A 26,927-nucleotide genomic window follows, 5' to 3' on the forward strand; every position below is an offset into this window, starting at 1 on the left:
ACGAGTACCACCCAAAGTGACCTACAGATTCAATGCAATCTTTATCAAAATTCTAACTTCCATTTTGCAGAAATGAAAGAGCCGATTCTCATAAGGGATTATAGAGAGCTCCAAATGAGCAAAACAGTATTGAAAAGGAACAGAATTGGAGAATTCACACTTGATTTAAAAACTTGCTACAAGGCTCTAGTAATTGTAGTAACTGTGTGGATAAACATAGAGACCAGTGGGATAGAATTGAATGTGTAAATAAATCCTCATATTTATGATCAGTTGATTTTCAATAAGAATGCCAAGACCGTTCAATGGAGAAGGAATAATCTCTTAAATGATGCCGGGACGACTGGATGTCTACGTGCGAAAGAGCGCAGGCGCACCCCTTTCTCGCACTGCGCACAAAAGCGAACTCGGAAGAGACCAGTGATTTAGATCAGTGATCTATGCAATAGGAGTTAAAGCTATAAAACTCTTTGAAGTAAACATAAGGATATATCTTCATGATTTTGGATTTGCCATGAATTCTTAGATATGACAGCAAAAACATAAGCAACCAAACCAAAAATAGATAAGTAGAATTTGATCAATATTTAAAACTTTTGTGTTCAAAAAATACTGTCAAGAACTGAAAAGACATCCAACAGAATGGAAGAAAATATTTGCAAATCACATATCTGATAAAGATCTAGTCTCCAGAACACATGAATAACTTTTACAACTCAACAACAGCGGATAACAACTAATAAACAGGCAAAGGACTTGGATAGACATTTCTCCAAAAAGAATAGCCCACAGTCACATTAAAACCACAATAAGATACTACACATATACTAAGATGACCATAATAAAAAAGATAGTAAGTGTTGGCAAGTATGTGGTGAAATTGGAAACATCTTACATTGCTGGTGGGAATGTAAAATAGTGCAGCTGCTATGGAAAATAGTTTTGATTGTTTCTCAGAAAGTTAAAGGTACAATTACCATATGACTCAGCAATTCTGCTCTTGGGTATATACTCAAAAGAATTGAAAACAGGAAGTCAGCTATCTGTACAGAAATGTTCATAGCATAATAGCCAAAAGATACCCAAAATTCAAATACCCATCAACTAGTGAATGGATAAACAGAGTAAGGTAATATACATACAGCAGAATATTACTCAGCCATAAAAAAGATGAAGTACATGATACATGAATGATATTTGCTAAAATATAGATGAATCTCAAAAACCTTCTAAGTGAAAGAAGTCAGACATCAAAGCTCACATAATGAATCCATTTATATGAAATAGTCAGAATATGTGAATCTGTGGAACAGAAACAGATTGGTGGTTGCCACAGTTTGGGGGAGAAGGTTTAAGATTTTCCTTTGGGATGATGAAAATGTTTTGAGACTAAATAGAGGTGATAGTTGTACAACATTATGAACGTGCTAAATGCTATTCAGTTGTACACTTTAAAATGGGTAATTTCGGGACACCTGGGTGGCTTAGTTGGTTAAATGTCTGACTCTTGGTTTCGGCTCAAGTCATGATCTCATGGTCCATGGATTCTAGCCCCACATCAGGCTCTCTGCTGCTTGGGATTCTCTCTTTCCCTCTCTCTCTGCCCTTCCCCCTCTTGCTGTTTCTGTCTCTCTCTCAAAATAAACAACAAAAAATTTTAAAAATATTAAATGGGTAATTTTGTTATGTGAATCTAATATCAATACAAAATAAAAGGATAAAATAAAGAGTTTTTCATACCAACAGAGGCAGAGATATGTAAATTATGTGTGTATATTTATAACAATGAAATATTTGTATATGTTTATAACAATGAAAAATTTTATAAAGAAATGATCTTCAAACCAAGAAAAGACATGGAGGGACCTTAAATACATATTGCTAAGTAGTAGAAGCCAATTTGAAAAGGTTATGTACTGTATGATCCAATGATATGACATTCTAGAAAAGATAAAACTCAGGAGACAGCAGAAAGATCAGTATTTGCCAAGGCGTCAGTGTGAGTGAGGGACGAATAGGTGAAGTACGGGGTTTTAGGGCAGTGATAAGTAGTACTGTAAGGGTAAATACATGTCATTATACATTTGTCAAAACTCCTATACAACACAAAGAGTGAACCCTAATGTAAACTACGGACTTTATTTTTTTTTTAGTTTATTTATTTTGAGAGAGGGAGAGAATGAGCAGGAGAGGGTCAGAGAGAGGGAGAGAGAGAATCCCAAGCAGGCACTGTTAGTGCAGAGCCCAATATGGGGCTCAGTCTCACAAACCATGAGATCATAGCTTGAGCCCAAATCAAGAGTTGGTTGCTTAACCGACTGAGCCACCCAGATGCCCCATAAACTATGGCCTTTAATTAATAACATGTACTACATTAATGTAAGATGTTAAGAACAGTGGAAAATTTGGGGGAGGGAAGAATATGGGAACTTTCCACTCAATTTTCTGTAAATCTGAAGCTCTAAAAAATAAAGGCTATTAATTAAATGCAAGCTGAGTTCTTTAACTCAGCTCATCCCTTTCCAAAATACCATATATAATTATTAGTATGTGTTTTCACAGAAAATAATTGCCTAGCAGATCACAGGTATTCTAAATTGCCTATTTCACATTAAGATGTTCAGTGAATGACACCAACAGAAACTATGATAGTCTTGTGAACAACCTTGTGTTCTTGCTTCTGTCTTGCCCCCTAAAATGTATTAATTAGCCTTCAGCCAAGAACATGAACACATAAATTCTCTAACATTCTAAGCATATCCTCACCATAGGGCCTTTGCACTGGCTATTTTCTATATCTGGAACAATATTCCCCCTCTATCTCCTTTGTGTCTTTAGTCAGATGACCTTCTAAGTGAGGCCTTCCTGACCATCTTATTTGAAATTGCAGTTCTCTGCCCCACATTCATTTTGTTTCCATAGCCCTAATCACTTTTAGTAGAAAACTTACTTATTTCTATCTCTCTCAGACATTGCACGATTTCAGTGTGTTAGTATTTTATATTGTATCCTGCAACTTTGCTAGATTTGTTCATTAGTACTGCCAGTTTCTTGTGGTCTATATGTGTGTATGTGGAAGGATTTTTAGGATTTTCTACATATAAGATCATGTCGTCTGTGAATGGACATAATTTTACTTTCTCCTTTCCAATTTGGGTACCTTTTTAATTTTCCTTGCCTAATTGCTCTGGCTAGGATTTCCAATACTGTGTTGAATAGAAGTTAAGAGTGGGCATCCTTCCTTTGTTCCTGATCTTTGAGGAAAAACTTTCAATTTTCCACCATGGAGTATGAAGTTAGCTGTGGGCTTTTCATAGTTGGCCTTTAGTATATTGAAATAGTTTCCTTCTGTTTCTAGTTTATTGAGCATTTAAAAAAATTATTATGAAAAGGTGTTGAATTTTGTCAAATAGTTCTTTCTGTACCAGTTGAGATGATCATGTAGTTTTTCTTCATTTTGTTATGGGATGTATTTCATGTGTTGAACCATACCATCCTTAGGTTCACAGGAATAAGTCCCACTTGGTCATGATATATTAGCCTTTTAATGTATTTAGTTTGCTTGTGTTTAGTTGAGGATTTATTTTCATCAGTATTCCTCAGATATTGTTCTGTGGTTTTCTTCTAGTTTCTCTGCCTGGCTTTGGTATCAGGGTAATGCTGGCCTCATAAAATGAGGTTAGGTATGTTACCTCCACTTCAAATTTTTGGAAGAGTTTGAGGATTGGTTTTAATTCTTTAAATTTTTGGTAAAATTTTTTAATGAAGTGTTCTTGTACTGGGCTTTTCTTTGTTGGGAGATTTTACATTTCTGATTCAGTCTCCTTAATGGTTATAGGTTTCTATAGATTTTTATTCATAATTTTATCATGGTAGGTTGTATATGTTAGAATTTATACTTTTCTTCTGCATTATCCAACACGTTGGTATATCATTGTTTATAGTAGTCTCTTAAAATCCTTTTTCATTTCTGTGGTATCAGTGGGAAAGTCTCCTTTTTAATTTCTGATTTTATTTGTTTACTCTTTTTTCCTAATCTTTCTATCACAGAATAATGTTCTGTTTTATAGATGTACCACAGTTAGCTTATCTGTTCCTCTATTGAAGGACATCTTAACTGTTTCTAGATTTTGCAAGTTATTAAAAAAAAAACTGCTTTAAGCATTGATGTTTTGTGAATATAAATTTTCAATTTTGACGGGAGGAAAGGGGGTCAGTACCTAGAAGCATCATTACTGGATCATATAGTAAAATTACAATTAGTTTTAGAAGAACGGCCAAACTGTCTTCCATAGTGGCTGTTCCATTTTGCATTTGCTCCAGAAATGAATGAGAGTTTCTGATGGCTTCACATTTTTACCAGCATTTGGTGGTGTCAGTCTTACGGAATTTAGCCATTCTAAGAGGTATGTAGTAATGTCTTGTTATTGTCTGAATTTGCACTTCCCTAACGACATATGATGTTGGACATCTTTTCATTTGCTTACTTGTCATCTGTGTATCTTCTTTGGTAAGGTGTCTGTTTGGATCTCTTGCCCATTTTAAAAATTGGATTAAGTTATCCTGTATTGAATATAAGTGATGTGAGAGGGGTCATCCTTGTCTTGTTCTTGATCTTAGAAGGAAAGCTTTGAGCTTTTAACAATCGAATATGATGTTAGCTGTGGGTTTGTCATATACGCCCTCTATTATGCTGAGGTATGTCCCCTCTGTACCCACTTTGTTGGGAGTTTTTGTCATGAGTGGATGTTGAATTTTGTCAGATGCTTTTTCTGCATCTATTGAGATGATCATAGGATTTTTATCCTTTATTTTGTTAACATGGTGCAGCATGTTAATTGATTTGTGAATGTTGAATCTCTTTGCAGCCCTGGAATAAATCTCTCTTGATCGTGGTATGCAATCTTTTTAATATTTTGTTGAATTTTTTTTGCTAATATTTTGTTGAGTACTTTTGTTATCTTTGTTCATCAGGGATATTAGCTTATAATTTTCTATGTGTTTTCTTTTTGTTGATTTTTAAGAAGGTTTTTAAAAATACATTTTGCATGCCAGTCTTCTATTGGATGTTTGTTTTGCAAAGATTTTTTCCCAGTTTGCAGTTTGTCATTTCATTATTTTAACAATATCTTTCACAGAACAGACATTTTTAATTTTAATAAAGACTAGCATTGGAGGTGCCTGGGTGGCTCAGTCAGTTAAGCCTCCGACCTCGGCTCATGTCATGATCTCACGTTTGTGGGTTCGAGCCCTGTGGCGGGGTGTGTGCTGACAGCTCAGAGCCTGGAGTCTGCTTCCAATTCCGTGTCTCTCTCACTGCCCCTCCCCCTTTCGTGATCTGTCTCTTCTGTATCAAAAATAAATAAAACATTAAAAAAAAAACTAGCATCAATTTTTTTCTTTCATGATCATGCTTTTGGTGTTGTATTTTTAGAAGTCTTTACCAAGTCTAAGGTCATGTAAATTTTCCCCTCTGTTATGTTCTTGGAGTCTGTTCTTTGTCAGGAAGCTGTGCATGCTGTACCCTTTTCTTATTTTCAGTCTTGTCGCTCATTTAGCAAGCATCTCTTGGACACCAAGTATGTTTCAACTTTATTGTACTATGGAATATTTATTTAGAACATAGTTGCATTGAATAAAATAGGTTCTCCCTATGGTATGTGCTATCTTAATATAAAGAAATCATTGTCTATCCTGGAAATATTTTGCAGCGTTTATTCTCTAAGAATGTCCCTCAGAGAAGCAAGAGATTTGACATTTACTTGCTGCTTCTTACTTGCCAGCATCAACTAATACACCTTGTCATTTAATCATGATAGGAATTGTTTATGATATTGTAGCTTTGTTTTTGTCATAAATTGATACCTGCATTGATTCATCTCCAAAATTTCCACCCTTTGTCAAAACTTGTTTTCCCAGTGATGTCATGAACTAATAGAATATTCTGTCTCCAGGACCTTTGTCCTTTACCCAGTGGTTTACAGACCAAAAGTAACAACAAATAAAACAAAACCTCTTCTTTAAAGAACAGGAAAAAAACAGATTATGGGGATTACCTATATTTTTCTGATGTGAAACAGGTTAGTCAAGCTAAACAATAAAAGTATAAGTTTCTTTCTTTTCTTTTTTTATTATTTTAAAAATTGATTTATTTTTGAGAGACAGAGCACACTTGAGTGCATGAGCAGGAGAGGGGCAGAGAGAGACTTTCAGTGCAGAGTCTGACATGGGGCTCATATCCACAGCCTTGAGATCATGACCTGAGCCAAAATCAAGAGTCAGATGTTTAACTGACTGAGCCACCCAGGCGCCTCTATTTGTTTTTAATTTTAGAGAGCAAGAAAGAGCGCGCAAGTTGGGGAGAAGGAAACAGAGAAGGAGAATCCCAAGCAGGCTCCATGCTCAGCACAGAGCCTAATGCAGGGCTCAACCCCATGACTCTGGGATCCTGACCTTAGCCAAGATCAAGAGTTGGACGCCTGACAAAGCCACCCAGGCACTCCTAAAAGTATTAGTTTGGATTCTAAGACATTTATGTTTAGAATTTTGATTTTGGCGGGATGTCCTGGCCTGAAAACTGTCATTATTGCAGGAAATGTGGGCTTTTGCAGAGATTGCAATTTGAACCTTTCAGACAATGAATGACATCTAAGTTTTTACTGTTTCCACATTATATGTTTTAGAAGAATCTTATTTCTAAGTTTAATCTTAATTTTGTGCTTTTTGAAAATCTTGAAGGTCAGGGCCTGTTGAATACTTAATTTTGGAAAGTGTTTCCATAACAATTTGCTACTTTTTTTCACTTATCTTAAGTCATAATTTCCTTTCCTTTCTTTTCCGTCTTCTTGTCACTGAAAAATATTTTTCTTTATGGCTGAGTTTGAAGTTTTAATACAGTTTAGTTTTTTTCATATTTGGAAACTTTCATTTTGTTAGTAATCTGGGTATGATTTTCCTGATCACATTCATATATGGTATTTATAGGTCATATTTCATTTTTTTTTCTAGTTTGAGCCTCATATTCTCCACAGTGAACATAGCATCGTATAATCAGCTGAGGGAATGCTGGGCTTCAGGCATCTCCAGAGCTCTGTCGTGGAGTGGCCTTGGTTTGCTAGTGGGTACTCATCCCATTACTCTGATGACTTGAGAGTCGTTTAGCCTTTTGGATACCACCTTGAAATTGTTACTGGGACCTTAGAGAAACTGCGAACCTCGTATCTTTAGTATTCCTTAGCAAAGTATTATTTTGTAACTATTTTAAATACACACTGCCTTAATCCATCTATCTTTTTTCTATCTTCTATCCCCCCCCCCATACAGTTACCTGAGAAGAAAGGAAAAGAAGCAAATACTGGTTTTGGTGGGCCCGTTGTTAGTTCTCTTTATCATGAAGAAATCATCAGGTAATTTCTCTTCTGGTATTTGGTAATAGGGATACATATATAAATATATATGTGTATGTATGTATGTGCGTATGTATATGTGTGTTTGTATTTTTTTCAATCCTGAGAACTTTGATTTGCACAGAACTTCTTATTTATTTTTTAAAAATTTTTACTTATTTTTGATAGAGACAGAGCAAACAGGGGAGGGTCAGAGAGAGAGGGAGATACAGAATCCAAAGACAGGCTCCAGGCTCTTAGCTCTCAGCACAGAGCCTGACGCAGGGCTCGAACCCACCAACTGTGAGATCATGACCTGAGTCAAAGCCGGACGCTTAACCGACTGAGCCATCCAGACGACCCAGAACTTTTTCTTAATATGAAATGAAACTGTTTGATGATATCCCTAGTAGGATAATAAATAGCAGGAAAGAAGTTTTTAGATGTTTTATCTTTGAGATCAGTAAGTGTCTGGATCAGTGCCAGATAGTAACCTTTCCCACCATGTAAGTAGTTGGTAGGGCAAGGTTTTTGTGTCTTACACAATCTAATGCTGTGGATTTTTGTTGTTGATGTTGTTTTCCTCAAAATATAATTATTTCTTTGTGTGTCTGTGTATTTGTATTCAAGTTTATTCACAATACTGGCAAAAATGCCATTATCCTTTCTTTTCATTTTTCTTAGTGTGGCTGTAATCTGAACTGAAGTATGTATGGGAAGGTAGTGATTCAGTCTCATAAAGCTCATACAATTTCTAAAAAGTATTATATTCTTTTTTAGAAAACAAAAGGTTTTTTTGTTGTCATTGTTAAATTGCCATGATTTCTTTTAAAGATTAGAAACGATTGAGTATAAAATGGCACACCAAGGAGAATATTGTGTTAAAGAATTACTATATGTAAAATAAAACATTAAAAAAAAATTTTTTTTTAAAGGGGCGCCTGAGTGGCTCAGTCAGTTAAGCCTCCGACTTCGGCTCAGGTCAGATCTCACGTTCGTGGGTTCGAGCCCTGCGTCAGGCTCTGTGCTGACAGCTAGCTCAGGGCCTGGAGCCTGTTTCCGGTTCTGTGTCTCCTTCTCTCTCTGCCCCTCCCCCTCTCATGCTCTGTCTCTCTTTGTATCAAAAATAAAACATTAAAAAAAATTTTTTTTAAAGTTACTATATGATCCAACAATTCTACTTTTGGTTTTATATCCAAAAGAACTGAAAGCAGGATCTCAAAGACCCATGTTTACACACCCATGTTTATAGCAGCACTTTTCATAACAGGCATCTGCACGTGGACAGATGAATGGATAAACAAAATGTGGTCTATACATATAGTAGAATATTTTCAACTTCAAAATGGAAGGACATTCTTACACATACCACAGAACATGAATGAAGCTTGAGGACATTATACTAAGTAAAATAAGCCATTCACAAAAAGATTAAAACACTATGGTTCCTCTTATATGAAGTGTCAAGAGTTGTCAAATTCATAGAAACAAGTAGAATGGTGGTTGTCAGGAGCTGGAGGCAGCGGGAGAGGGGGAGTGGTTATTTAATGGGTAAGGAGCTTCTGTTTTGCAAGGTGAAAAAGTTCTGGGGATTGGTTGCGTAGCAGTGTGAATATGCTTAACACTACTGAACTGTATACTCAAATGGTTAGGAAGGTAAATATTATGTTATGTGGGGTTTTTTTTTTTAAACTACAATTAAAGAAATTCTTCATTGTCATCTCATTATTTAACTAGGACCTTAAATTTTATGTATATAATGTCTTGGATAATCTTTTTCTTTCAGTACCATGTGAAAATCAGGGAAGGGATTTTGTCCTGCTTTAAAGTCAGGTGACACATTCTTCTAAGACTTTTACCTTACAAACAAATTTAAATAAGAATTTGATGCTGGTAATACTTTTTGAGTTACCTGAACTTTACTTTTCTTACTTATCCACATGAAATGAATGAGCAGTAATTTTTAAGTGGAAAATTGGGTTCACCTAAATTTATTGAAGGGAAATATCTGTCCTTATAGAATGAAGAGTAAATTGTACCAAATATGCATGCTGCGTGCTTGCAGAAGAGTTTGCTGACATTATCTACCACATGGAGATGTAATGACAGGACTCCCAGGTAGCGTTCTAGGAGGAAAGTTATTGCTTCCTCTATGAATCAGAAACTTTAAGAGCTCATAGTTTGCCATTACTGACCAGTCATTTAATACTAAAGGTCCTATCTTGAATCTGTTTGCAGAGCAAGCATATCATTGTTATAGATTAAATGTTTGTTTGGGATAGGGGAAGGCTGATGAGAATTGGAGGGAAAAAGATACCTTTTAAGGTTGATCTGGAATACATTTGCTGCCCTGATCCCTTTTCGGGACCCTGAGAACTCCGAGGAGCTCATCCAGTCTTGAGGAAGCGTAATTTAAAAGCTTTTTCAGAGTTTAAACATCTCTTCCCCTCAGCCGTTATATAGTAGTTTACTTAATTTGTGTATTCTGTCTTTAGAGTCTTCTAAAATTGGCATCGTGGAACTTTAACCCTACAAATGAAAGTTTATTAAATGTTTAAATCAAGTCATTTTTCTACATATTGGGAGGAGAGGTCATTCCTTCCGTTTTCCCATAGTTCTTTATTCACACTTGGTATCACATTTATCACGTTATACCACTTAAATACAAATTAAAAAACGCCTATATCCTTGGGTGCCTGGGTGGCTCAGTTGGTTAAGTGTCAGACTTTACCTCAGGTCATGATTTCAGGGCTCATGAATTCAGGCCCCGCATCGGACTCTGTGCTGGCAGCAGAGCCTGGAGCTGCTTTGGATTCTTTGTGTGTCTCTGTCTTTCTACCCCTCCCCCACTCGTGCTCTGTATCTCTCTCTCTCTCAAAAATAAATAAACATTAAAAAATAAAATAAAATAATAATTAAAAAATTTTTAAAAACTATATCCTTTCTACTAAATTTTTGGTTTTGGAGGCCAAGTATCATGTTTTATCTATTTCTGGTTTTTTTTAATTTTTTAATGTTTTTATTTATTTTTGAGAGACAGAAAGAGATAGCACGAGCAGGGGAGGGTCAGAGAGAGAGGGAGACACAGAATCCGAAGCAGACTCCAGGCTCTGAGCTGTCAGCACAGAGCCTGATGCAGGGCTCAAACCCACAAACCACGAGATCATGACCTGAGCCGAAGCCAGATGCTTAACCGACTGAGCCACCCAGGTGCCCCTCTATTTCTGTGTTTTGAGTCTCTGAGGAAGTTCCCAAAACTTAGTAGGTATCTAGTAAAAGTACCCAGTACTTAGGAGGTATCCCTGGCTTCTCTCAGGAGCTATAGTTTAGTGATTGTTGCCACATAGAGTTACCCTAGTGTTCCTATTATAAGGCAGAGAGTGCTGGTTTGGTTTTCTTGTGATAATACCCATCTTCACATTTTTCTAAGCAGTTTTTAAAAATGTATAAGGCTATTTTCTGTTTCTAGTTAGATTAAATAAAGATTGTTTCTTGACTTACCTTTTAAAAAAAATCACTGTGCTTAACTTTCTAACAATATCAGTTGTGCATATATACAATAGTGATCTTTATTTTGTATGCCAGTTTCCTTAAGGACCCCCAAAGCCTAGTACTTTTCCCAAAACCATGCTTAGTAGAGTTTCTTTTGGAATGTCCAGTAACATGGCTGATTACAGTAAAACATTACTCCACTTGATGTGAAAGTAAATATCTATATAATTTGTATATTCCTAAGACGGAATTAAACTATCCTGGGAGAGTTATTAACCTACCTGCTTATCATCCACCCAATTCCTGAACACATCACTCTTAGATTTAAATCAGATATTTAGAATTTTGACCATGAGAAATAACAAAATAATACAGCTTATTTTCATAAAGTACAAATTTAATTCAACTCATCACACATTTAATATGAATCTTTGAGACAAACTTTATGGATATTTGTGCTTCCCAGCCTCACTTTTGAATAGTATGTTCTTAATATTTTTGGCATCTGTAGTATGCTTCATAAATATTACTGGTTCATCCAGTGACATATGAACCTCTGCTAGGGACAAAACTGATTAGTATTGGCCTTATTTTAGTCATCTAAATTTTAGTTCTCTTATGATATGTATTCTGGAACATATGAGTAAGATATTAAACAATAGGAAACATGAATATGAACCACTGAAAGCCTTTTAACTGTTACAGATATTAATTTTGTCACTACTAACAGCAGAATCACAGCACTTAGTCATTTTCTTATAATTGAGAAATCATAATTGAATAGAATTCTTCTGTAACAAACTAGATCATGATAAAAATTATTCTAAATGGAAATGTTGGATTATTTCAGTAATGGACCAGAGGTGGTCCCTGTTTTTTCTAAAGTATAATAATGCATTTGCAACAATGAAAACTGGCTGTTTGTTGGAGTTTGTGTAATCAGATTTTGCTTGTACTTAGGTGACATGTATATGGTGTTTTCCTTTTCCAGAAGGAAGTTGTGCTTTAACTGATGCTAATTGCAGTTTCTTGGCAGAATCACGTTCAACTGAAGTGAAAGTGACAGCAGGTTTTAGAGTTTTAGAAATGTCAAATGGCAAACTTAGGTGAAGGGAAAAGGTCTTCTTCTGCAAAACCATTGTTGTTGTTGTTTTATTTAATAAAGTTTTATCTTCCAAAGTGTACAGTTAGTGGGACCTGTCCACGCATCTTCACCAGCAGCCAGGGCGTCTCCACCCTTGGTGTTTCTGGTGTAAATTTCTTGGGCTCTGTGCTTTGAAACCAGTTTAATAAGTCCTTTACTAATAAGCTTGTAATTGGGAATCTCCGTACAGAGTTTGTCGTATGTTCCTTTGTCAAACAAGACCAGGTTATTGAGCTTGTCCCGAGCTTTGCCTTTGGACCACTTCTTTATGGCCTTGCCTCCAGATTTGTTCACTGGGTCTTTGTTTTTTATGGCCGATTTTCCGGCATCTTTCTTCTTCTTGTCGTCCTTGTGGGGCATAGTGAACCTCAGAGAGCAGTGGACAGCCCTGCAGCCTCAGTAAGATGCCGGGAACACCAAAAAAAGTATTTTGAAAGTCTGTTTTGGATTCTTTAATATATAAACCTCTAAATTTCCCCCCCATTTTTAAAGATCAGGAAAATCAGTATCTAATAAACTCATTTAATAAGGCTTGGGATCCATTTTTGTGGCAGCTTTCCTGACTAATGTGTATTGTAGGTGATAAGTTAAAGGCCCATTTTCATTTTATTGTAAATGTGCTTGAGCCAAGGGCCACTGGGGCCAATTTTGAGCTTGCTCCTTGCCTGTTGTGGTTCTGACCTTTTTTCCCACTCTGTCACAGAAAATGACAATATCATGTCATAGATACAAATCTCTGTGTTAATATTCTAGAGCCCTGACACCAATTTTTCATTATGAAGCTGGTTAATTGTTCTGTAGTATAATGGAGGAGGTACAGTGTGAGGCTAATTAAATATCAAAAATTATGAAGCCAGACTGCCAGCATTCAAATGTTAGTTCCATCACTTAGTAGTTCTATGGGCCTTGGACAAGTTACTTTATCTCCAAAATGGGGGTAACTGTATTTCCTTTCTCATATGACACTTAATGTGGATTATATGAATATGTATAGGTACAAAATGAGTTACTATGTAACTTTTAACTTTTATTAGTATTGTTATACTCAGCACAGAACCCCCACACCTGGAGCCCATGGCACAGGGCTCATGTTATGAGCTAAAAATCATGTCAGCCTGGTTATAGAGTTAGGTATAGGTTGTTTGCTTTTGCAAGAGAAAATGGAAGGAAGAGCCAGTGCTTTTAGAATCTGTATTAGAACTATAGAAATAGAAGAGTAACAAATCTTTTAACTCAAAGACAGTTGCTCTAGACTTGAGATCAGTTGTGTTTCATTTATACTGCAGATGGACAGGAAAAGCTCTGTTTAATAAGCATAGGGTTTTGCAAAGAGTCAAATGCTTCTGCACTACATATACTGACTCACTTAACAAGAAATTACTTTTGGTGACTTTTATACTTAAAAGATTTTATCTAGAAGATGGCACATAAATTGAGAAATTAGGGCAAGAATTAAAAATACAATAAACGAAGCATGTACAGTGTCCATTCTACCCTGCCATAAGATTTGGTCTTCCTTGTTATATTTTGTAGTTTGATGCTATGTAATCTATCAGAATTTTATTAATCCCACTTAGACAGGCAGCCATCTGGACCTTCTCTAAGCAAGACCAGACCAGTATACAACCAAAATGATTGATGGGCTCTGGAATTGATTAGTTGTTCTGTGAGACAAATGAACTGTTTTGGCAGAAAATACCAGAGGTCACTGCTGTGGTCAGACACAAAAGCCTGTAGAATTTTAAAGAGATGCTTTCATCATTGACTTATAAAGTTAAAATCTTTAAACAATAATGGATTTTGAAAATATTTTAGAATTATTTTTTATAGGCTGCTCTTTATTTCTGATTATAAAGTGGAATAATATAAATATAATCCACAATAAAAGTGATTATTTTATGCTCTAATTTTGTATGTTTGATGAAAATATGAACTGGAACGAAAGTCATATAAAAGCCGATCACATACACATAAATTGTGCTGTAAAATTCTCCTGAAAGAGGTGTGGTTGGAGAAAAAGCTACAACGTATATTGTTGTATATTTAAGTGGTTTGTTAAATCAGATGGTATAAAATTCCATTCAGTTGTGTATTCAGAGCTTCACATTGTTAGATAGCAATCTGTTTGAAACCAATCCATGTAAGGCTCTAAAGCTTTAAGAGTATGTGTTCTACATATTTTGTATTTTAAATTTTGAATATTTGGATTTTTGTGCTTTCACTTGGCTAAGTTTTTCTGGGACACTAGTGTCCCATTGACCCCACTGTCCTTAGCACCAAAAAGATTACCCTGCTGCCTTACATCTGTTTGGCTGGCAGTAGTGAAGTGCTTCCCTGTCTCACTGTGTTGCCCATGATCAACATTGTGTTAACACTTTGGTGATGGGTGATAAATTGGATGACATATGTCTTGTTACATTCTGGCTGTTCTTTGAGGACTACACAAGTGTGTATAGGCAAGTGGGCAACTCCCCCTTGAGAATCTGACTGCTCAGAATGAACTTGAGTTATGGATTTATTCAGCCTGTAAAACCTCAGCTGGCATAAATAATTGAGAAAGCAAAGGTTTTTCTGTGGTGCATACCTCAGGGACTCATGGCTCCCTTCCTCCTCTCTACCTTCCTTTCTTATGAAAATGATCCCAGTTGCACTCCTAGATAATAACACACCAAGCAATTAAAAGCCATGGGTGGCTGGAGAGAGGAGAAAAGGTTTAGTTAATGAGCTTTTCCTCTTCCAGTGCCCAGGAGAGCCTTAGGCATGACAAGGCGATTAAAGCGAAGAGATAATTATAGATTATGTGAAAATGGGTCCCTTGAGACAAGCAGGTCTTGCCATAAACAGTAACTGTTGTAAGAGTCTCCTGGCTCTCATATTCACCCTTTTCTTACGTGCTTTATTTAGCTTCCGTGTGCTCAGTGTCATGGTGCCAACCAAGCATATAGGCAGATCCACCTGTTTGTAGATCAACAGCCCTTTCTGAACAAGAGGGTCATTCCTTAACTAAAACCATCATCTTCTCCTCTCTCCTTTTCTTTTTTCTTTATTCTTCCCCCTCTTCCTTTTCCTCACTTTGTTGTCTCCTTTCTTTCTGCTCCTCTAGTCTTATCCTTATCTTTATATAATACTTGTAAAGTGCTAGACACTTAGACTTGTTTAGAGAGTTTAGTGTGTGTGTGTGTGTGTGTGTGCACTATAAAGATGCATACAGTTATGAGTTTACTGTATCCATTGTAATAAAAGGTGGTTTATGTATTACACATAATATAAATATAAATAAATGTTTTTCTGCTGTTAAAATGCTTTAGAGACATAAAGAAAGATACTTTGAAATGTTCACAAAGATGTTAGCATTGTGAAATAGTCATCTTAATTCTCATTTAATTATCATCACCTATTCCCTCAATACTGAAGGCAACTAAATTTGGTTCATGATATTGCCTTTCGATTTATGAGAACTTTGCTGATTGCACTGTATACAGTAATAAATGATTTGTGTTTATTAAAGTTGGAATTCTGTGTGAAAAAGACAGTGTTACATTAATTACATGGTTTTATTTATAAATTTTACCCCATATAAAATTTTATATATGTATTAGGTAAGTATTTTACCAGTATTTTATGTAAAATATATCATTTCTAGGTCTCTTGTGTCACATTGGTCTACTCTCTGTCCTCCTCATCCCTTACTATATCAAAAATTCTGTTTCCTCATGTTCCAGAATAATTCAAATCCATCTAGTTTTATTATCGCCACTATCATGCTTTTTGCAATACTGTCACTAAACAGTCTCTTGGCCAGGACCCTGCAGAATGGTTTGAGAACTAGATTCCTTTTTCCTTTCCTGCCTCCTCCCCAGATTTATAACTCATATCATTGTGTCACTCTCCTGCTTGAAGCCCTTTTAATGGTTTCTCAGAGCTTAGGATAAAGTCTAAAATTCCTTAACATTTCTTACAGGGCCCCTCATCATCTGATCTAATGCCAGTCCCCCCCTACCCCCATATTGACTCTACTCTTCCCACATTGGCTTATTTTTATTTCCTTGAAGGTCTAATTAACATTTGTTAGTCGAATTGATAGTGTTAATATAAGTGTATATGAGAGATGACCCCAGTGTACAACAGATGTTAAAATCTTAAGGTAATGATGCCAGCTAACATTTATGGACCACTCATTATGTGCTAGTTACCATACTACGTGTGTTATATGTATTATTACACTTAATCACCAGGATGATCCTATGAGATGTAGGTATTAATGTCCGTATTTTACAGATGAGGAAACTGAGACTCAGAAAGGTTAGGTTCTTGACCAAGGTCACATGGTTCCTACTCTGCTGTTGCTACACTGTACTGCTCCTGAGATGGTTGAGGAATCCTGGTGTTCTGCAACTAGTGAAATTAATTTTGATAGTTGTTATTATATGAACAGAGCAAATATCTTCAGTTTAAACTTTCAAAGCTCTTTTCCATTTAGTGTTTTTTAAGATGTGTTTTACCAGTGAAATTAGAGACTATAGTCTTTCATTTATTAATATTACTGATGGTGTTTCTTTTGAATTCTTTGACTTTACTGATTTTAGACTTACCTTAACGTTTGAGAATGTAACTCAACTCTATAGAGCCTATGAACCAAGGATTCTACAGATGTTTCTAATGTGGCTACTGGTTTTCCAGGGTTTGATCAGAATTGAAATGAATTTTCTCATATAAACATTTGAAGTATCAGAAATTTCAACCAACAATCTTAGAGTTAATTAAGTTTTAAGAGGTAAAAATGCATTTTTAGTAACCAGTGTCTATAAATCATGGCTAGATAAACTTTTCCAGAATATGAAGTTATCTACAAGAAGTACTTGGGACATCGATATTTTCTTTGTCATTGCTTCCTTGAAAAAATGAGAGAAAAATACATTAACAGTATATTAACAACATAAATAAGGTAACAAATAGAACTTTTTATTTGAGGCTTTTAAGAATTTTCTAGACCAGTAAGTACGTACCGGTAAGTACACTGTGTATATAACCCAATTGAAAATAGTTATTATTTGGTGAAGAAGATGCTGCCATTACCACATAACAGGAAGGGGGAAAACTAACTGGTTATGTACTATAACTATCTGAAACTAATTGCAGATATAGTAGCACTCTGAGTGGGAGGATTGTGATTCAGTTTATATAAATTCTCCGTCATTCACCTGTCCGTTTGGCACTGTGTATTTTGAACCTATCTATTTACTCAGTTGACTCTAAAACACCACTGGTTTAAATACCATTAAGGAAAAAAATGCTGCTAATTAATTGTAAGAATGTGCAGATTATAAGATTCATCAGAAATGTTAAAAAATGAAAAATATTGTGGGTTTTGTTTTGGTTTCTCTTTTCTTTTCTTTTTTTTTTTTTTTTTAAGACAGGGCCTGCAAGTAGGGGAGAGTGGCAGAGGGAGAGAGGGAGAGAATCTGAGGCAGTCTCCATGCCCAGCGTGGAACCTGATGTGGGGCTTGATCCCACAACCCCAAGATCATGAACTGAGCTAAAATCAAGAATTGGACACTCAAATAACCAAGCCACCCAGGCACCCCATAATTTGTGTTTTAGACTCAATGAAATATGATACCTTAACAAAGAGTTTCTTGATGTCTTGTTGCCATTTAGGATTTCAGGAATTATCTTAAGAACAACACTGCAAACAACACCAGCAACCCTGCTTTCTTAAGTGCCGTGATCTGAATGCTAGGTGTCTGGAGCTTAGTCTTTGCCCCAGCATTGTTTGCCTCTTCTAGGGCCTCCAACCAAGGTGTTTCAGAGATGAGATAACTATTTACAAGATTTTATCGGAGGATTGATGTATAGACTCATTTATGGTCTTTGTAAGATTGATACTCAAAAACAGTGTTTTACAAGGTGAAATTCACATCCAAAATTTTAATGAGATATTAATTAATAGTGGGGATTTTTGATGTGCTAAATATGACAGCTCTGACTACAATTTAATTCTTGAGAAAAGAGCTGACTTTACCAATTTGCTTCTCCCAGATAAGCCTTACACCAGCTTTGCTAAAAACCTTTGAGTAAGAACATATTTTTTTTCTTTCAAGAAAGAAGCAACTGTAAACAAAATTAAAATATGCTTGTATTAATTTTTTTATATTTGTACATTAAAACATGCCTATTTTTTAATTTTTTTTTTAATTTTTGAGAGACAGAGAGAGACCACATGAGCTGGGGAGGGTCAGAGAGAGAGAGAGGGAGATACAGACTCTGAAGCAGACTCCAGGCTCTGAGCTAGCTGTAACACAGAGCCCAACACCGGGCTTGAACCCACAAACCATGAGATCATGACCTGAGCCAAAGCCAGACATTTAACCGACTGAGCCACCCAGGTGCCCCAAAATATGCCTATTTTTAAGATTATAAAGTATCTTAATTTCTAGGTGGACATTTTATCTTAACTTCTAAAGTATTGATTGTTTAGTCATATCAAAGGTTATATTTAGATACATATGAAATAAAGATTATACATTTACATATAAAATATAAAGGTTCTATAAAAAAGAATTAGCATTGGACTTTGGGCTTTGTATGTGGCATATAATAATAGAATGTTGGTAACCTAGTCAAATGAGATGAGTAAGATAACATAATTATTTCCTAAAATTATATTTGGGGAGAATAGCAAGACTTTACTGTTCAGATTGACAGCTTTTGGCCATATACTTGTCAAATAAATTAGGAACTTAAATTCCTACAGAGAAGTAGTATTCAGCAACAGTACTACTAAATTTTGTAAGACAGGGAGCAGGCTTGCATCCTAGAAAGACTGACTCCTGAGGAGCTTCACGGCGTGTTTTTGGTGAATTTATGTCCATTCTTCAATCTCAGAGATTAAAAAAAAAAAAGACACATCGCTGAGCAGACTCTCAGAGACAGAGTAGTAATAATAAATTCATCTGGGTAAACTGAGGTGTAAAATAAAAAAGGCGTATTTAGGGGCACCTGGATGGCTCAGTCGGTTGAGCGTCCAGCTTCGGCTCAGGTCATGGTCTCGTGTTTTGTGGGTTCAAGCCCTGCATCAGGCTCTGTGCTGACAGCTAACTCAGAGCCTGGAGCCTGTCTTCAGAGTCTGTGTCTCCCTCTCTCTCTCACCTTCCCCTGCTCATGCTGTCTGTCTGTCTGTCTGTCTGTCTCTCTCTCAAAAAGAAATAAATAAAAACACTAAAAAAAAAGGCTTATTTATTTACCAAAGGCTGTATCTTTATAGTGATCCAAGTGTGTAGGTACCCTGGGTACTCTTGGTCTAAGTATTCAGGGACCCAGACAGACAGATTAATCATCAGGTGACCATTTGTGAATATGTAAATAGAAGGTAAACCATTTTAAGAGTTGCTTTAACCGAAGTTCTAATGAGGCCTCTTGAACAAACTCTCACAGGAGAAATATACCTCAGGATTTTTTCCCCTTCAAATTAATTATTTCATTTGGTCAGAGTTCAAAATTGGCTTCACTGACTTTTTCCATCCTATGATTTATTGCTACTGAGGATGGTTGGCTTTTCAGGTTTGTTTGTTTTAGATAGCTAAGGTTAGCATCTGACTCAGGCTCTTTGGATATGTATCTGGCATCTCTCTAATTTATCTCTCAGCACCCTACCATAGCCAGTTCCCTTGAGCACTTCTTTTTGTTGATGCTTTTCCTTTTCTTTCTGTTCTTTGGAATATTCTTTCTGTTCTCCAGTAACCCAGCTGGCTGTCTGGTCAGTTCATCTTTCAAAGCTAGGCTGTAACGTCAGTTCTTCTGCAGTGCTTTATTTGATCATCCTTAGTTGATTAGCCCACTCCTTATTTCAGGCCTCTACTTTATTAGGACTAATGTGACACTTAAAACAACTTTTTGCTATTGTAGTCCCTAAGAGAATTTTGGAAGGCTATCTTCTCCTTCAGAATTTTATGATAATATCTAAAATTCTTATTTAAAAGTTTATTACAAAGGCCATAATTTCTGGTACTTTGTAATAATGAATTTTTCAAGAAGAGATTTTATTTTGAAAGACACTGCAAGCTTGTAAGAGTGAGGGAGGGACAGAGAGAGAATCTTAAGCAGGCTCCACACTCAGTGTGGAGCCTGACATAAAGCTCTGTCTCACAACCATGAGATCATGACCTGAGCTGAAACTAAGAATCAGACACTTAACCAGCTGAACCACATAGGCACCCTGTGTAAATAATGAAATTTTAAAGTAAATAGATCACTTTTTTAGATCAATCTAAATACTATAATGGTAATTCAGTAAAAAAAATTTATTTTTGAGAAAGAGCACGAGTGGTAGAGGGGCAGAGGGAGAGAGAATCCCAAGCAGGCTGTACACACAGGGCTCTATCTCACGACTGCAAGATCATGACTCTAGCTGAAATCAGTGAGCCACCCAGGTGCCCCTATAACCTTTTTTTTTAAGTTTTTTAAAAATGTTTATTTTTTTTTGAGAGAGAGAGAGAGAGAGACGGAGCATGAATGGTTGAGGGTTAGAGAGAGGGAGACACAGAAACTGAAGCAGGCTCCAGGCTCTGACCTGTCAGCACAGAGCCCAGTGCGGGTCTTGAACCCATAAACCTCGAGATCATGACCTGAGCCGAAGTCAGACGCTCAATCAACTGAGCCACCAGATGCCTCTATATAATCTGTTTTTTAAAGTACATGAACATACTACCATTGAGAGAAAATAGGAAAATGGTATGCAAGATCTCTCTGTATTATTTCTTATAGTTGCTTGTGAATCTTCAATTGCCTCAAAATAAAAAGTTTAATTAAAATTCTGATCTTGATTTAAAAATATGTGAATAGGGCCTTTAACAGAAATTTTATGTCATTCCTTTTTCTCCTTTAATTCTGAATCTTCCATACAATGGTATTTTAAAGTAATATATTTTTGTGTAATCTTATTGCACTATCATAATTCTGTTACAAAAATATATAAGTTGTACTTTTTTAAATTTAATTTTCTTTGACCCAAAACTATGCATTAAATCTTTTCCCATTTGAGTTACCACTGTAATTATTTCTTTTTCTTTAATGTTTTATTTTTGAGAGAGAGCACATGCATGAGAGCAGAAGAGGGGCAGAGAGCGCGGGGGACAGAGGATTCAGAGGGGGTTCTGTGCTGACAGCGGATAGCCTGACATGGGGCTCGAACTCACAAACTGTGAGATCATGACCTGAGCCGAAGTTGGACACTTAACCCGACTGAGCCACCCAGGCGCCCCATCATTGTAATTATTTCTATGCAGCTGATCAATGTACATCATAAATATTGTTAAATAATTATTAAACATAAGTAAAATTTAATGGAAAATGGGTCTTAATGAAATGGATGAAACTTTTAAAAATAGTTTAACAGATGAATATTATTTTTATTAAAATGAGACAGATCAGCATTAAGTCTGTTTTTAGTTTTGTTTATTTCAGCTCTTCCATCCTCTAACCTGAGCTGTAGAATGTTTCCCGACACCAGTTTTTCACCAGAATTTTCCCTTTGTTAGTACCACGGAAGGTTTTTCTATTTTGGGTTAATACAACTGAGGTCTGATTTTTTCCCCCCCAAGATTACCCAGTGTATTAGTTAGAGTATTTCTAAGCAAAAGAGTAACAGACTTAATTAATAGTCATTGCGAAGTCTTAGCAAAGTCTTTTGGTTATACTTCCTACAACTATACCATAATAAGGAGAGATGTGTATGCCTTTCTTATATAAACTAGGAGGGGAGTAATCAGAACAAAGGGATTGAAAAGGAGAATGGTGATTAAATATTCACCATTGGAGTCTCTTCAGTTAGAGCAGTTAAGGAATAAGCCAGTACCTACACATCCCTTTAAAGGTCTTCGTGGGCCTCCACAGAGCATGCAGGTCCCCTGTCCTTAGGTAGAGGAGTTAGTGACATTTGTTTATTTATGTTTGTGTAGGTATTGGCTTATTCTGTGTTTTTATTCATTCACTAAATAATGTTTCATTGTCTATTTACTGGTGTACTGCTTTTTCTCTGATTGTGAGTTGCTTAATATATAAATTGAATTGAATATTTATTGAATATATCAATGAAATAGATATCTGAGCTAGTCCCATAAATGTGTTTTTTAATTTTTAAATCTTTATTTATTTTTGAGAGAGAGACAGAGCATGAACAAGGAAGGGGCAGAGAAAGAAGGAGACACAGAATTCAAAGCTGGCTGCAGGCTCTGAGCTGTCAACAGAGCCCAATGTAGGGCTCAGACTCATGGGCCATGAGATCATGACTTGAGCTGAAGTTGGATGCTTAACTGACTGAGTCACCCAGCTGCCCCACATAAATGTGGTTTTTTAATTCTACAGGATAGGTGAATGGACTTTAGGTGGGTTGTTATGAAACCTGTTTGAAATATTCTTTAAGTGTTTATTTCCTGCATGTGCAGGAGTGGGGAAGGGGCAGAGAGAGGAGAGAGAGAGAATCCTAAGCAGACTCCATGCTGTCAGTGCAGAGCCCAATGGGAGGCTCAATCTCACAAACTGTGAGATCATGACCTGAGCCAAAATCAAGAGTTGGATACTTAACTGAATGAGCCATGTAGGCACCCCTGGAATATTCTTTTGCTAGGAAAACGCAATCTTTGTAGAAAGTGGTACAGATAATATTTCTATGAGTGTGCAAAGATATGTTTTTCCTATGACTGATGAAAGACTGCCATACTTAAACGCCATTCCTCTCTTCCATAAGGGTGTATTCTCATATTTCAAAAGAATTTTGAAGAAAATTCTTTTTTTCCCTTCAGATATGCAATTGTATATTCTGTCAATTTCAGGAAATTTGGAGTAGAGAAAGACATTCTGTCTTTTGCTATGGCTATTGGGATATCCTTGAGGATAGCATCTTGGTTATAACTCATGCTTATCCATAAAGAATGGATATGCTCATTTGAGCACTCATTCAGCAAAGAGAGAAGATAGCTGGCCAAAAACCTTAAGAGAAAGGAAGATAGAGTGAGAAGATGTGGAAGAGCACTGACATTTGTTTAGGCTCTACTCTATTTGGTAATCTTTGAGTTTATGTGCGCATGTTTTATTTAAGGTAAAGAGTATTTATAGAGGAAAAGATCCCCTATGGAATACTTTATTAACAGGGAAATGTAGAGGGGAAAAGAGAATTTGATTTGTGAACTGCACATAATCTTATTGGGGGCATGTGGAACGATGTTGCTCCAGATGTTTCTTCATTTGGGACACTAGGTGGTGACATTGCATAAAGACAGCTTGGTTGCTGGCAGTGAATGTAGTCAAAACTTGGAGCAGGATGAACTGTATTAGCAACTAAGCCCAAGACTATCACTTAGTTTTCTTTTGTATCCTAGTCACTTAACTTGGTGGTACATTTGTGGTGACTTTACTGAATTTCTTATTCATATTTAATTTACATTGTGTATTCTACCCATAAGTATTTTTTAAGTCCTCTATGTGCCTGACATACTCAGCGGTAGTAACAGATGGTCAACTGGTATTCAGATGAAAAAAAATAAATGCTCCTGCCCTCCAAAACATTCACATATCAAAACGAAATAATTTATGTAAGTGATACATATAATAAACATTCAAAATATAAAATAAGTAAAATAAAAATTTAAATAAGTTTGTCCTATATTTACTCTTTTACTGCTTATGACCTAAGTATACACACACATTTGGGATTCAAGAAGAGAGGCCTTGTAGATTAAGAAAGTCATCTCATCTATGAATAACCCTTATGTATTACTGGGTACAGGTAACCTAACACCTCAGGGATCTTCCTTACTTTCCTTTCTGTGCCCCACCCCCAACTGTCCATTATTTTCAAGTTCAAAACAACTAGGGAATATTGTAGTTTTTGTTATGATTTAAAATGATACAGTCCTTTCTCTCAGTTAAAGTTGGTACCTCTTGAATTAGAAGGCTCTCTCTTCTTGGGTTGGAGGAAAAAAGGTCCCTCTTATTTTCGAGTCAGAATTCTTAATATGCTTCTTCATAGAAACAGTTTTTTTGTGATAAATATAGCTAAAGTAGTATTATATGCAGCCTTAATTTTGAAAATCATACTTCTCCTTTCTAGGGTTTAGCCTCAGACTTACCTAATTTTCTTTCAGAAAAAGTGATCTGGAAAAGCATTTTCTCTTCTGTAAAATGGACTTTTTTTGAGAGATCATATATTCCTTTTATTCCTGGAAATCTACCTCTTTTTCTTCAGCTTAAAGAAGGCTGTTTCCCCTGTGCACTCATATAAATCTTTTTAAAGATCCATTTTTACTTTATGTTAATGGTATATAAATTTTATCATCCTAACTGTATCGAATGTAAAGTTTCTTGTTTATCTGTTATTAACAGAATCTTGTTCAGTGCCTTTGCATGTAGTAGGTACCCAGTTAAATACATCACATGCGTAAGGAAAGCTTAGTTAATGCTAAAGTAGTGTGTTTTAAGTTAATTACCTCTGAATGAAAATAGCTTTTTATAGGATATAAAGTATTTAAATTGGCTTTTAAGATAGGAGAACTCCTATGGCCAAGTGCTTGCATTAGTGGTGAATAGAAGCTATGGCCCTGCAGGTTGTAAAACATACTAGTATAATTTTTGGAACTCATCTTGCATTCTTTTATGACTGTCCAGAATGTGTAGCCCACATATGGAACAGTTTCACTGATAATATTCCAAATTACTGGTCCTTTTGGGAATTACTCATTTTTTAAGACTCATTGATGCTACACTTTCCCCCCACATACCCACAGCACACTCAGAAAAATGCACACACATTTACACAATTCTGTGTACTATTTTAGAGAACTCCTGGATCTCATGTTAACTTCTACATTAGGTTGTAGAATGGACTAGCTGACTAGTCCAGATGTAGCTTGATACAATAGAAAAACGTACCATATACAAAACCAGTCGATCTACATGAGTTCTGGCTCATGTTCTGCCTTCAGTAAATGTGATGCCTTTTGGCAGGTCATATAATCTTTCCTTACCTGTTTCTTTTTTGTGTGAAGCTGTTGGATAAGAGTGAAAGAATTTAGTCGACCAGTATACTTAGAATAGCATTGGTGCTTCTTGGTTTTTGTTCTTGTCTTTGTTTCTAATATCTCATAAAAGATTCTGAATTTTGTGATGTGTTAATCATCTCCTCCTTTAAAAAAAATTGCTTTCTGTCTTTCCTTTAAGAAAATTGTGTGTGTGTGTGTGTGTGTGTGTGTGTGTGTGTGTATGAACTTGAGTAGCAGCAATCAGCTTATTTTCTTACCCTGTAAGAAAAGTAATGAGCTGTGTCCTGATCTTTTGATACCTCTGTATAGACAATAGTAAATAACCTTGTTACTGCTGTGCTACTACTAAAAATTCTGAGTCAGGAAATTTGTGCCCGTCAGTGTGTAAAAGGAACTTGGGAGAGGAGGAGGGCGGAGAAACTCTATTATGTGTTATATCAGTGTATTAGTGTTACTTGTTGAAGGAGAGGAAGTTTTCCCTGTGATTATAGTTGCTAATAACCTTAGAGATGGGATATATTAAGTCTTATGGAAAATCCATTATTATTCATGTAAAATTCTTCATGAAAGCAAATTCCATTGATGTCTGTCAGCAGTAAACAGGTTATGTTAAAACTACGTAACTTTTATGAATTAACTAGTAAAACATTTTTTATTTTTACTCTTATTAGGGAAGAAGACAAAAACATATTTGATTACTGCAGAGAAAACAACATTGACCATATAACCAAAGTCATCAAATCGAAAAATACGGATGTGAATATGAAAGATGAAGAGGTATGGAAAATATGCCTTGTTAATTATTTTTTAAAGCTTTGTTGTTTCTGTACCAATGGTTTTTCAAAATGGCTTATGAACTACAACTCAAAATACAGTATGATTAAGATTGTATCAGAATGCCTATATGAGATAGGTTCACCCAGTTAAGATGCTTTCTGTATATGTGTCCATCATATTTCTGCTGATGTTGTATAAGTTACTAGCTGAAGCTTGCTGCAGTCAATCTTCACAAGAAAGGGAGAGACTGTTAACCCAATAAGTGAAATGTATAGGTTATATAAAAATATTTATAAATAGTTTTCACACCTGTCATTGTACTTTATTTTTTTATTTAAAGAATTTTTTAATGTTTATTTATTTTAAGAGGTAGGAGGGGCTGAGAGGGAGACACAGAATCTGAAGGTTGCTGTAGGCTCCGAGCTGTCAGCACAGAGTCCCGTGCAGGGATCCAGGTCATGAACCATGAGATCATGACCTGAGCCAAAGTCAGACATTTAACCGACTGAGCCACCCAGGCACCCCCTCTATCACTGTATTTTAAACAAGTATGTCATCCTTTGCTCTGTAAATATATTTCTAGTATACTGTGTGTCACAATTTTGGTAAATCCATTCATTTAAATGTGGACCTGCTACTTATAGGGAGTCTGTACTAATTATTTTGTAAAATATATGACTTTTTAATTTATTTGTTTTGTGAATAAAACTCTTTACATATGGAGCTTAAACTGTCCCTGAGTTACAGTTGTTAAATAGGGAGCAAAATTTACTAATTCAATTTTAATCATTTTATTTACTCTTTGGTAATGCAGTGTAAGATGATTGAAATGACCAAAAGGTGGTAATTGTTTGGAAGAAGCCATGCAGTGATCATAGATAATGTGAGGAGTACATAAATAATCAATGTATGTATTAATTGAGAGCTCTTAATGCAGGTTAGTCCTTATTTTTATCTCACTTTTAGGTGCTGTCTTTCCTGTAATACATACTGTCCATGACATCTGGAACTGAACATATAAGACTATAATTCTGAAGTAAAGGGGGCCCAGTAATAGTGTGTGTTCTTCCCTAAGTAATGAAACAAACAGCTAAG

The 26,927-nt window shown here is 35.8% G+C and overlaps 1 protein-coding gene and 1 pseudogene across 1 annotated transcript in view; one reads left to right on the plus strand and one right to left on the minus strand.

Annotated features, from left to right (window-relative positions):
• Positions 1-26,927, plus strand: part of ACBD6 (acyl-CoA binding domain containing 6) — a 196,599-nt gene that overhangs the window by 65,644 nt on the left and 104,028 nt on the right. The window contains exons 4-5 of the mRNA XM_029935263.1: positions 7,324-7,406; positions 25,727-25,832. Coding sequence (XP_029791123.1) covers positions 7,324-7,406; positions 25,727-25,832 — 189 coding nt within the window. The remainder of the gene's footprint in view (positions 1-7,323; positions 7,407-25,726; positions 25,833-26,927) is intronic.
• Positions 12,034-12,395, minus strand: LOC115288673 (annotated as a pseudogene).

The sequence above is a fragment of the Suricata suricatta genome, chromosome 3 (assembly GCF_006229205.1).
Source record: "Suricata suricatta isolate VVHF042 chromosome 3, meerkat_22Aug2017_6uvM2_HiC, whole genome shotgun sequence".
Taxonomy (NCBI): domain Eukaryota; kingdom Metazoa; phylum Chordata; class Mammalia; order Carnivora; family Herpestidae; genus Suricata; species Suricata suricatta.